General features: G+C 43.8%; 1 protein-coding gene across 2 annotated transcripts in view; it reads left to right on the forward strand.

The window, feature by feature from the left end:
- The window catches only part of LOC125014519 (c-Maf inducing protein), a 42,135-nt gene that overhangs the window by 24,444 nt on the left and 4,449 nt on the right, over positions 1–13,242 (forward strand). Inside the window, exons 6-20 of one of the 2 annotated variants that reach the window (XM_047595641.1) lie at positions 125–166; positions 285–347; positions 619–699; positions 1,709–1,812; positions 2,307–2,411; positions 3,576–4,025; positions 6,818–6,883; positions 8,875–8,901; positions 8,986–9,034; positions 9,127–9,234; positions 9,312–9,428; positions 10,095–10,235; positions 12,258–12,305; positions 12,395–12,541; positions 12,634–12,739. In XM_047595641.1, the coding sequence (XP_047451597.1) occupies positions 125–166; positions 285–347; positions 619–699; positions 1,709–1,812; positions 2,307–2,411; positions 3,576–4,025; positions 6,818–6,883; positions 8,875–8,901; positions 8,986–9,034; positions 9,127–9,234; positions 9,312–9,428; positions 10,095–10,235; positions 12,258–12,305; positions 12,395–12,541; positions 12,634–12,739 (1,654 nt within the window). Of the gene's footprint in view, positions 1–124; positions 167–284; positions 348–618; positions 700–1,708; positions 1,813–2,306; positions 2,412–3,575; positions 4,026–6,817; positions 6,884–8,874; positions 8,902–8,958; positions 9,035–9,126; positions 9,235–9,311; positions 9,429–10,094; positions 10,236–12,257; positions 12,306–12,394; positions 12,542–12,633; positions 12,740–13,242 lie in introns of both variants that reach the window. The other variant, XM_047595643.1, reaches the window with a different exon arrangement.

The following is a 13,242-nucleotide window of genomic DNA, read 5'->3' on the forward strand; positions in this document are numbered from 1 at the left end:
CATGCTAATGTGTTTTTTTTTTGTTTTTTTTTGTTTCTTACGATTTGATTCATTTTCCAGCTTTCGTGTTTGTTGAGCTCATTCATTCAGTTCTTCTCTGAACTCAGTTTGTGTTTCTTTGCAGAACTCAAACCTCAGCCCTCAGGACCACGAGAACATCATCGTGGTGAGTTTAAAATACACTGAAGATAAATCCACTGGTCACTTAGAACAGTTCTCTCTAGACCTGGTCTCTCTGAAGGTCCTGCTTTATTTTCTAACATCTAAAAACTGTGTGTTTTCAGGCCATCGCTCCTCTGCTGGAAAACAACCACCCGCCCCCGGACCTGTGTGAGTTCTTCTGTAAGGTGAGTCCTGGTCTTTGTCCTGGTCTTTGTCCTGGTCTTTGTCCTGGTCTTTGTCCTGGTCCTGGCCCTGGTCCTGGCCCTGGCCCTGGCCCTGGCCCTGGCCCTGGCCCTGGCCCTGGCCCTGGCCCTGGTCCTGGTCCTGGTCCTGGTCCTGGTCCTGGTCCTGGCCCTGGTCCTGGTCTTTGCCCTGGTCCTGGTCCTGGTCCTGGTCCTGGTCAGTCTGTGTTTTGTGACGTTCATATATTTACCCGGTCGTCTCCGTGTGTTGCAGCATTGTCGTGAGCGGCCGCGGTCGATGGTCGTGATCGAGGTTTTCACCCCCGTCGTTCAGAGGATCCTCAAACACAACATGGTGAGAGTTTAACACAATAAACAGATGATTAATCATTAATTATTATTAATCCTTCCTATGTGTGTATATAATGCACATATGTACTTTAATATTTTTAGTTTTTAATAGGTTTATGATTTTATTTTATTTTTTCATTTAATTATTGTTATTTTTTTCAGATTTTAATTTAATTAAACTTTATTATTATTATTTCACTTTTTATTTTATTTATTTTACTGTCTTCATCTGTTTTTCTTTTTACTAGTGGGTCTCGAGTTTTTTTGATTTAATTTAAAATAAACACAGAATCTTCCAGCTTCTCTATTTGACAAATAAAAACATCTAAAACTACCATGAAAACTTAAGTCATCATCGATCGAAATATGTGGTAAAATTAATTAATCAACGTCTAAAATCATGACAAACATCTAACATTTAGTGGTGACATCAGTCACATCAGTAAATGTTTATCACACTCTCCTCTGTACCTGTTTAGTCATAGTATGTGAAACTAAATCATTATTAGAGAAGTGTCATTTAATCCTGAATGAGTCGAGTAAAATAACAGGTAAATAATGTGACGGGGAAAATATATGTGACTGTTTTAATGTAATATGTAAATAGGATCATTTATTTCTTTCTTAAGGGGAAGCTGGTGTTTTAAGGCGTGTACGTTCCCAGCATTAGATGGAATAAAAATTGAAAACCAGCGGTTCCTCTCTGACCTCTTCCTCTTTTTCTTCCAGACAGTTTCATGTTTTTAATGGGTGCTAATGCTAAGCTAACACACCTGACGCTGTGTTTAAATGGACTTTAAATGGACTCGTGTGTTTATTCGTCCTCTATCTGTTCATATGTGAAGTTAAACGTCCTGGATGGAGACGGATAAACCCTGTAACGTTCCCACGGTCTGGTTTAGAGGCTGTTCTCTGAAGGCGTCTCCTTTTAGTCGCTCTAATTATACAAACCGCCTCCTCTCAATTATATATTTGTATAAATGTGTGTTTCTGTGTGTGTGTGTCTCCTCCAGGACTTTGGGAAATGTCCTCGTCTGCGTCTCTTCACTCAGGAGTACATCCTGGCTCTGAACGAGCTCAACGCCGGCATGGAGGTCGTCAAGAAGTTTGTCCACAGGTGAGTTTGTCCTCAGCGATGCTAACGCTGCTAGCATGCAGACATGGCTCCCATTAGCATTAGCAGTTAATGTTGGGGAGTATTTTCTTTTAGCTCGGTCCAAACGCGAGAAGTATCTGTGTGTTTGTTCTGCTGGTTCTTTGACAAATAGAACAACGAGGAAACGTTTTTATACGTGGACGAGGAGTTAGCGCCGTTAGCTTTAGCTGTGGAGATAGTTACTGGATTTTACCGACGTGTTCCTAGATTTAGGAACTTTAAATCTGTCGAAATCTTAATTGCTTTCCCTTGAAATTTTTATTATGAGTGTTTTTATTTTGCTTGTTTTTATTAGATATGTTTTATAGACATGTTTTTATTTCTAATAAATGTCGTTTCTGTTCAGTATTTTGCTGTGTATTTTTTCATGCATGACTTGTGATATATAAATTACTGTATAAATCAGGTTTATTATTCTGAAGCGTTGCCTGTAAACACTGGCGTTATCGTTGCAGCATGCACGGGCCCACGGGACAGTGTCCTCACCCTCGCGTCCTCCCGAACCTGGTGGCCGTGTGTCTGGCCGCCATTTATTCCTGTTACGAGGAGTTCATCAACAGGTCGGTCACTGGCCTCGTCCTCTGCTTCTTCTTACTGTTTCTTCACTGTCTCCTCCTCCTCCTCCTCCTCCTCCTCCTCCTTTATCCGTGTCTGATCACATCATTTGATCCGGTCTCCATGGAAACAGTTCATCATCATTAACCACTGATCACGATGAAGATGATGTCTGTCTGTCCAGTCGATATCATTAGTGTCTTATTCTACGTCTGTTCTGGTTCAACACAAACTCTTCATTCTATAAACACAGCGGCCACTTTATTAGGTACAGCAGATCAGTTTGACTGGAAAAACCTTCTGGCTGCGTTTCTTTGTCCCACGTTACTGGAAACATGTTTTTAAAATGTAAATAGTCGAGACTGAATTTTGCTTCATCATTAAACTCGTTAAACTTCATTGGAGGCTTTTGGTTCCTTCATGTATTGTATAAAGATATTGTTACACTAAATCCTCCTTCATGATGGTTTTAATGAAGAAGAAGTGTCAGAAAGGTGGTGAATCACTGGAAGGATGGAGTTTGATGGGGTGGCCAAAATATTAGGAACACATGTAAGTTCTGGACACCAGCTGTGTTTGATGCAATATGTCATTTTCTTCTGGTTTCATCAAAGTCATTATATGAACAAAAACATTCAGATGAACCCAACAACTTATTATTATTTTTAACCGTGTTCCATCTTTGATTCCTCCAGAACTAAACCACTTAGAGAGATTCTGACTTTTCTGATAGAACATTTCAGTCTTTAAAAAGAGACTAAGACCATGAATGAGCTCCAACATGTTGATGAGCAGCGTCCACTTACTTCTATGTCCTGGATTGAAAAGAGGTTAATTTACTTTATTTCATACTGGCCAATAAAGATGCTTTTGTGTTATTTTTGAACCAGTTCAGCATCATTAAATGTTTGACTCCATAATATTTGTCCCAGTCCTGCTGCGTTGATCGATAGATTTCTTCCTCTGAGTCTGAACTCGTCACCATCGTCCCCTCAGCTTCTCGCCCCAGAGAGGAACACTCACTTTTTCCAGGACGGCGTCGCTCTGAGGATCCATCTCTGTGGTAGCCACGTCTCCCGGCTCCAGCTCTGCGTCTCTGCTGTCGTTATATTTCTTTATTTTTAGCCCTGATGTGTTTTTGTCTCTTGTCTCTTGTCTCTTGTCTCCAGCCGGGACAACTCCCCGAGTCTGAAGGAGATCAGGAACGGCTGCCAGCAGCAGAACGACCGGAAGCCTCCGATGCCGCTTCGCCTGCTCCGCCCGGAGCCTCCGACGCCGCCGCCCGCCACCCTCCTGCCCCTGTCCGCCACCACGGGCGCCCCCCAGCCGCCCCTGTCCACCCCGACGAACCCTGTCCCCGCCCTGTCCTCCCCGCCGCCCTCCCTGCCCCTCTCCCCGCCGCCCTCCATCGTCAACTCCAGCGAGATCCTGGTGGAGCTGGAGCGCAACAACAACTCGGCCAACGCCGCCAAGAGGAAGGGCGGCCCTGCAGGGGGCGACAGCGAGCCCAACCTCATCGACTGCCTCCTGGTCAGCCCGGCCGTCAACACCCTGTCCATCCAGCTCCCGGCGCAGGCCGACCGCGTCCTGGGCTGCTTCGCCCTCATCCTCAAGATGCTGTGAGTCCCGTTACAGATACATCAAAACCACTGCTTTGTTTTTTTGTGAATGTTTTGTTTTTCAGCTTCAGGGTCTTTCTGGGGGGGTTTGCATGTTCTCCCTGTGTCTGCGTGGGCTTCCTCCCCCCTCCAGAGACATGCTGGTTAGGCTGGTTGGTGACTTTAGATTGACTCTAGGTGTGAATGGTTGTTTGTCTCTGTGTTAGTCCTGAGATGGACCTGTCCAAGTTGGACCCCCCCTCTAACCCAATGATAGCTGGGACAGACTCCCACAACCCCCACCACCCTAGTGAGGATCAAGCGGTATGAAAGATGAGATGAGTAGCTGTGTTCACATGGAGCCAAACATTCTGATTAGAATCAGTTTAGAAGCTCAAACCGGATCAGAACGCTCCATATAAACGGCTCAGCCCCAAACTGAATTAAATCCCACTGGGTTTCTCAGGGGCAGAAGTTTCCTTCTCTCAAACGGATCTAAATTCACGTGAATCTGAATGAGGTCAGATCCCTCAGCTCTGAAAGACGTGGACGTTATCTCACACTTAGACGGCAGAAAAATAGAAAAACTGAACTGTTGACAAAGTCAAAAATTCATTGAAGCCGCTGGAAAACCTTGAAGACCAAACAACACAGTGACACAAGGGGATGCGACCCCACAACCTTCCTGAATCAAGCTGTGGCTTTAATAATAAAAACAATGCTGCTGATGAGACGGACACGTCCACGTTTCCATCGTGATGAAAAGTCGAGGTTCATGTAAAGACCGGATCAGAACAGAACAGATGAACTCACGTGGAAACGGTTCAGAGAGAACGAGGTCTCCATGGAAACCAGGCTAGTGATGGAACAGTGACGTAAACAGGGAAGTAACGAAGCGCTCGACTCACGATTCGATACCACGTCTGATACTGGATCAACAGACAAATTAGGACTGAAAATAATCCTGTAATTATTTCTCAGACAAAAAAAGTAAAGTAACCAAGACCATGTTCTGAAAACAAATCATTTAAAGTTAAAGTTCTGTCTGATTTCATTTGAAATAACAGCAGCTCTGTCAGAACAAAGAGGAAAAGGTCAGGATGCAAAGTAAAGGCTTAAAAGGCTGGAACCACAGATTCATTAATGGAAACAGTTCAATCAACAATCAAGAAATTCATGAAAATAAATAAAAACATTATCAAATTTAATATCCTGCTGTAAATTAAAACCCGTCAATCTGTGGATGGTTTCTACATTTTCCTGCCAATTTATTCCATAAAGTTCCTGTCGCGTTCATAAAAGTTCACTGTGCGTTTGTCCTCTTCTTTTATCTTAACAACAAAAAAAAAATGCATCTTTAAAACAAAACAACATCAAAATGACTGCAGAGCAAACTTCCATCAGACTCTGATCCCAACGTGTTCTCATGATAAAACATTTGAAAGTGACAGATAATTAAAGCTTAAATCCTGTCGTGTACTCGACCGTAACTCAAATAAAAACCCTCCTTGAGTGAAGCAGGACGTCGTCTCCGTGGCGACCGCTGGTTTTGGGACGACGTCTCAAATTAGAGCAAAGACTCAGTTTAACGGGAAAATGCATCAGACTGAAATAAACTGGAATCCCCCTCGAACGTTTCTGACGTCAAACCATTTACAGCTGAAGGGTTTGACTGCGGCGGCTGCTGAGGTCGGTCAGACGCCTGCACCAGCTGTGTTTTCCTGTGAGACTTCAAAACTGCAGATTTAAATGATCGGCTACGAACACATGATGTTTCTGCTGCTTTCACTTTCACATCCAAGAGGAATCAGAGTTCAGCTGAATGTTTTACCCACGATGGAAGTGAAAGAAAAAAAAGAACCAAACACCAGTGAAACCAGTCGATGCTGTTCTGCTGATTAGTTGATTCATTTATGACTAAATAAAAAAAGGTGGTCGGTCAAACTGGGAAAATTCACAGTTGTAAAATAAGTGAATTAAAATAAGAGAAAACAAAAATAAAAATAGAAATATATCCAAGGATTATTACATATGAACACAAAAAGTAAAGAAGTAAACTGCTGTGAAATGAACCGGATGTTCATCCAACAACCAAACACCCACGTGTAAAAAAGTAAAACTCCAGAGGAGGAGGAGTTGGGTTTGAGTCTGGTTCTGATCGTCTCCGCTCTCAGGGACAGTCCAAACTCTGACGCTGACGTCGCCTTGGTTTGAGGTCGGAAAGTTCAGATGCTGGTGTGTTAGCGGTTGTACTTTTCAGCATCGCCGTGTCTGCAGCGAGGGGGAAACAAGCCGCACTCTCACTCCCACTGCTTCGTTCTGCTTGTTAGAAAGAGACGAATGTACATGCAGACATTTAGTTCACTCTGCTTTTACTCTAAGTTTAGCTGCAGGTGTGAATTAAAAACTGGCTGCAGGTGAATTTTAAACTAAAACTGCAGAAGGTGCATTTTAAGAAACATCTGCCGCGGCTCCATGAACCGTAGAGAAGACGTGATGGAGGCCGACGGGTCCCAGTGTGATGAGGTGACATGATGTGAAACGTAAAAGCCTGATGAGCTGATTAGAGTGTGAACAGCCCGGACGCTGATTACAGTGTGAAAGTGGAGCAGCTCTTACATGACTGAGTTCTTGTGGTAACTGAGCCGGTGGCCTAAAAAGCGACAGTGTCTGTGGGTTTTTAGCGTTTGTGACAAAGACGCCTGTTACTTAACCAGCTTCTGTTACATCACCGCGACTCGGCTCGTCTTCCTCCGGCCTCGAGCTTTTCGTCCTCCAGGTCTCACGCGCTCTCAACTTCTCTTCTGACTCAGGTCCGACTACGACGACTGGAGACCTGCTCTGGCCAGTCTGCTGCAGCCCATCCCCTTCCCTAAAGAGTGAGTATTCACACGTTCATCTTCACTTTACTGCATCTGATCTCAGCCGCAGCGCCACCATGTGGTCAGTAGAATATTGTATCAGCTTTGGAGACATGATCCAGATTTAGGAACAAGATGGAAAGAAGGGAGGAAAATGAGGGATGAAAGGGTGGAGAGGAAATGAACCAGGTGTGAACCCTGGTCCGTAGAATCCAGATCAGTCTAATAACCAGGTGTGAACAGTATTTAGTTCTTTCGTTTGTCTCAGAGCGTAGACGAGTGTTTTCCTTCATGACCTCATTGGTGGATTCTTGGTGTTGGACGTTCACATGTTTCTTGTCAGGTCCCTTCGGGAGTGACTGCTAACGTAGGCGCTAACGTCACCGCTCCTCCCGGGGGGGAGTCGCAGACTAAAGAGGCCACTTTCCTCCCCCCGCTGGGACGCCTCACTCTGTAATTGGCGATAAGAGCCTGGAGCTGTATCTGTAACTGTTTGACTGATCATTAACCGGCGACTTGTTGTTGGAGCTCACCTGTTCCTCACCTGTGCCTCTGTTGCCTGGTCGATGCCTTCAGGCGTCACTGGGAACGACAACAACTCTCCCCAGAACCAGGAACCGACAATGTAATGAGTCCTGTCACACGCACAGGCAGAGCGCTAATTAGCACATTAACAAAACAAGTTACAGTCAATAGACAGACTGGGAAAGGAGCTCCTCCTAGCCTCCTAGCCTCCTAGCTTCCTAGCTAATTGGAGCCCCTCCTAGCCTCCCAGCTAACTGGAGCTCCTCCTAGCCTCCCAGCTAACCTGAGCTCCTCCTAGCCTCCAAGCTAATAATAGTTCTTCTTAGCTTCCTAGCCTCCAAGTTAATGGAGGCTCTTCTTAGTCAACTAGCTAATAGTACCTCTTTCTAGTCTCCCAGCTAACACTAGCTTCTTTGCTAATGGTACCATTTTCTAGCCCCAGCTAATAGTCGCTCCTCCCGGCTAATAGTAGTTCCTTCTAGCCTCCTAGCTAATAGTAGCTCTTCTTAGCTTCCTAGTTAACAATAGCTCATCCTAGCCGCTGAGCTAACAGCAGCTCTTACAATCCTCTAAGCTAACAGTGGTTTTTCCTAGCATCGTAGCCTCCAAGCTAATACTAGCACCTCTTAGCATCCTATTTAACAATAGCTCCTCCTAGCCTCCCAGCTAATAGTACCTCTTCCTAGTCTCCTAGCTAACAGTAGTTCTCCCTAGCTTCCTAGCTAATAGTAGCTTTTTCTAGCCCCCCAGCTAACAGTAACTCTTTTTAGCCTCCCAGCTAATAGCAGTTCCTTCTAGCCTCCTAGCTAATAGTAGCTTTTCTTAGCTTCCTAGTTAACAGTATCTCCTCCTAGCCTCTGAGCTAACAGTAGGTCTTACAGTCCTCCAAGCTAATAGTAGTTTTCCCTAGCATCTTGACCACCAAGCTAACACTAGCTGCTGTTAGCGTCCTATCTAATGATAGCTCCAACTAGCCTCCCAGCTAATAGTAGCTCTTTCTGGCCTGCCACCTTGTAGTAGCTAGCTTTTGGTAGCCTCCAAGCTAATACTAGCTGCTCCTAGCTTCCTAGCTAATAATAGCTGTATTTAGCTTCCCAGCAAATAGTAGCTCCTCCTAGCCTCATTGCTAATAGTAACTCTTCCTAACCTCCTACGTAATAGTAGCTTTTCCTAGCCTCCCCAGCTAATAATAGCTCTAATAGTAGCTCCGCCTAGCCTCCTTGGACCAATCATCTCACCTCCTACAGGTGCTACTGAATCCTAATTAAACGGATTCCCTACAGTGATCATTAAACGTCATCTAAGATAATCAGCACCCTGCAGACGTCTTGTAATGAGCTCTGCGCTCCCTCTGAAACTGTTGACTGCGTCCAGACGAATGAAAGTTTTCGGTCTCATCTGTACCAGAAGAAAGTCGTGCACGTTACTGATCCTACGAGTGTTTTCAGTCTGTAATGTCTTTCTGTCTTCCCTCTTGTCTTCAGGGCTCTTGCACATGCCAAATTCACCAAGTAAGTGTCTCAGACTCTAATGACTGTTCTTCTTCTGTCCCGATGGCTTTAAAACAGCCTGACCTTTTTCTTTCGTCTGAACAGGGAACTGAAATATGTCATCCAGAGGTTTGCGGAGGACCCGAGGCAGGAGGTGAGTCTTGTGCAGTTTTTAACCTTTTTATGAACCTGGAGATGCTTCGTAGGGTCTGACCGTCCTATAACCGTCCTATAACCGTCCTCCAGGTCCACTCCTGTCTGCTGAGTGTGCGTTCAGGTAAAGACGGCTGGTTCCAGCTCTACAGTCCAGGAGGCGTGGCCTGCGACGACGACGGCGAGCTGTTTGCCAGCATGGTGAGTGGACGAGCACACGTACATGTACAAGAAACCAACCTGAACTACTGATGTGACGCCACCTCCTCCTCCTGCAGGTTCACATCCTGATGGGTTCCTGCTATAAGACCAAGAAGTTCCTGCTCTCTCTGGCTGAAAACAAGCTGGGCCCCTGCATGCTGCTGGCCCTGCGTGGAAACCAGACCATGGTGGAGGTGGGTGGCCTTTAATTCTCCTACATAATAATCAAAATATTCTCTTATTTATGTGTAAACCAACCATCATCCTTCAGGGACTTGATTAAAGTACAGGTGTGATCGCAACCAAGACTCATCCAAGACAACAACTTTAGTCCGTATATAAACTCTCACGGCCCCACGGGACCTCTTTATGGAGCGGTTGGCATGGCAACTGGTGGTCGCCATTACGTTTCAACCTGTTTCTGTAAATAAAGAGTAAAACTTAACAAATAATTGACACTTGAACATTCATTACTACCTAAAATGGCTGCAACCATCCTTGGATAAAAAAAATAAATATTCGACGTGTATTTTAGTGTTTTGTTTTGGTCCAAGTCCCGCCCACTGAGATGGAGGGGGTGGAGCTTATGACCTATACTGCATATTCCATATTTATATACAGTCTATGCTTTAAACTGATACAGAGAAAATATACCTTCATGAACCAATGAGAGAGTCCACATCTCTCTGATGATGCGTATGACTTCTCCTCTGTCCATCGCCACATTAAGCCCCGCCCCCCAAACTATTTACACAGAAATAATGAATATTGTTGTTGGGGACTCTTCTAGTTTAGATTGAAACCAAACCTCAGCAGCAGCAGCAGCTTCACGTTGTGCCGTTGTTTGACTCTGTGTCCAGATCCTGTGCCTGATGCTGGAGTACAACATCATCGAGAACAAAGACACTCAGCTGCAGATCATCTCCACCCTGGAGAGCACTCAGGTCGGCCTCCGGATGTACGAGCAGCTCTGCGACCGACAGAGGGAACTCAAGGAACTGGTGAGTTATTTCTGCAGAAGTTCGTCAGGAAGCGCCAGTCATCGGTTTCTCATTACAGACAAATTCTTGTATTTGACCTGGTTTCAACTTCCAGCACAATGGTGGCGGTTGTTGGCGGCCACAGAGGTTAAGACGCGAGCACACGAGGTCTGAGGATGGTTGCCGGCTCCTCGTTGGCCTCGTTTACACCAAACATTAGAATCCAGGTGTGAACAGGTCTGGTTCAGGTTTTATCTGATACCGGAGTCAAACCGGTTCTTTACAAACGGTGCCGGCGCTTAAAGAATGAAAACAAACAAACTTTGTCCAATAATGTTTCCTTTTTATTTATTTTTTATTTTTTTGACATGTTAGTTGAATAGAATATTAATTTAAATAATATAAATACAAATAAGACAAAGTCAACTTTACTGATAATTCTGACGTGTGCAACACAATACAGGATTGAAATAACCTTCCTCAAAGACCTATGATGCAGCAACTAAACAAAAAATGTGCAAATGTTGAGACTTATAAAGGAGGATTAAAAAAAAGTATAAAATAAATCCTGTAAATACAACGTAGACCGACGAGAAAAACTTGGCACATGACAATAAACATACAGAGGCTGGTTCAACTAAGACTAAGGAATAAATGAACCAATATAATAATAATAATAATAATAATAACTCAGTGTCGTGGGGTCTGTCTCATCACAGATGCTACATCTCTGGTCCTTTAATAAAATGCTATGCTAATGCTAATGCTATGTGTGGTCAGATGTTGATGTTTCCTCCTTGTTGCATCTTTAGAGGTGAAGTCCAGACAAACTTTAGACAAACGTTTGGTCTCAGACATGTTGAAGCTTCACTTCCATCCATGCAACTATAGAGCTAAGGATGCTAAGCTAATTAAACACTCACTGGAACCATATCAGTCTGTTTACTACCGTTAGCATCAGCACCGTTAGCATCAGCACTGTTAGCGTCATGGAGCCAGTATCAGGACACGTCTCCAGGTGTGAACACTGATCTGGTGTCAGTCCACATGTGGACGTGGTCTGATCAGCGGAAGAGGAGCTGAACTTCATCCACTGAATAAGAGACGTCTGTTCATTAGTGACGGGACTTTAAAAGATTCTAACTAAACTAAGCAACAAGAAACTAATCTGAACTAGAATCACCTCTCAGGAAATGATTCGATATGAGGAGGAGGAGGAGGAGGAGGAGTGTGGTTTATCGTGTGGTTTAATTACTGATATGATCACGTCTTTATTTCCATTCTCCTCAGAGACATTTATTTCTCAGCAGTGACTCTGAGGATGAAGAAGCTTCCAGGGTTCAGTCTCTGTCCCGTGTTTATCTGCTTTGTTTATCAATGATGGAAAACTCTCAGGATGAATGAGTTGTTAATAAATCTCATTTCCATCTGCAGATAGCGACGATTCTTAATCCGATAATAATAGTTCTTATTAATGTGACCTGGGCTCTGAGACAGTGGACGATCAGCTGGAAGAGAATCATTTTCTATATTCGGCTCCAAGCATATGATAATAAATAAAAAAAACTCTGATTTAAATGAACAGACAAAAAAGAAGCAGGAGAGACGATATATACCAAATATAATACTTTGCTTCATTTCTTTTTCTTTTCTTTTTTTAACCATTTGTCTCAAATATGAAATGTATTTTTTAATCACTTAGTTCTTTATTTACAGATTATTACAAAAAAACAGAACAACAGCTAAACAGAAGCTCCTGTGCATAATATTTTACAGTGTGTGTCCGTTCACTATTAATCGGCTCCAGTGTCGTTCTTTTGAGTTTATTTTCAGGTGTGTTTACTAATTTGACCTTTAATTACGTAAATAACAAAAACAAGTTGTTGTTATCTTTGTGTTTGTTTAGATTTTTAGTGAAAACATTAGTTTATAACTGGATTTGAGTCATTTGTGTGAAACCTGCTCACACGCGCCCCCTGCTGTCGCAAAAAGTCCCTGCATGAACTCAGACGCCATCTTTTCCTTTCTTTGTGTCCTCATCAGCAAAGAAAAGGAGGCCCCACCCGGCTGACGCTGCCCTCCAAGTCCACGGTGAGTTCAGCACATTTATCACAGAATAAATTAACTCATAAAAAGTTTATGTGAGTGTTTTTAACTCCTCCTCCTCCTCGATGCTGCAGGATGCCGACCTGGCCCGCCTCCTGAGTTCGGGTTCCTTTGGGAACCTGGAGAACCTGAGTCTGGCCTTCACCAACGTCACCAGTGCCTGTGCTGAGCAGCTCATCAAGCTGCCTTCACTCAAACAGCTCAACCTCTGGTCCACGCAGGTAAACGGCCGTTTTCTAACACGACCGGAGGTCACGCAGCCATAGACAGAAAACATGTAACTCAGGAGCTTCTTCTTCTTCTCTTGTTGTAGTTCGGGGATGCAGGGCTCAGGTTGTTATCGGAGCATCTGGCCTGTCTCCAGGTCCTGAACCTGTGTGAGACGCCCGTCACCGACGCCGGCCTGTTGGCTCTCAGCTGTAAGAAGACACAGAATAAATAAACACACACACTGTATTTACTGCACGACTTCACTGTTATCGCTTTTATTAATATGAACCATTTTCCTCAGTTTAACTTTATATACTGAATAAATGTCAGCAAAAGGAAAGAAGAAGGTTTAGTTTTAGGGTCGAGAAGATTTAAAGAGTCACAACTTCAGCGCAAAAGTAAAGAGAAAAACAGTTTATATGATTCACTTTAACTGTTTGACCACTGAGAGTCTTCATATAAATATCCCTCATATGTGTCACGCTGCTGTTAAAGCCAAAGGTTAATGTGAAGAAGGAAAAACTCAAATACCTGATGATTATAGTAGAAATGTCTTGTGATCAGTTCGTCTCTGTAGAATCATCCTCTTTATTCTGGTGCAAAGTAGAAACCAATGAAACTATGACCTTTAACGCTGCTTCCAAACCTTTGCTCTGTAGTCGGACGTGAATAAATCATGTAAATGTTGCTGTTTTTCTGAAGAAAGTTAAAA

Source organism: Mugil cephalus, chromosome 10 (assembly GCF_022458985.1).
Source record: "Mugil cephalus isolate CIBA_MC_2020 chromosome 10, CIBA_Mcephalus_1.1, whole genome shotgun sequence".
NCBI lineage: Eukaryota > Metazoa > Chordata > Actinopteri > Mugiliformes > Mugilidae > Mugil > Mugil cephalus.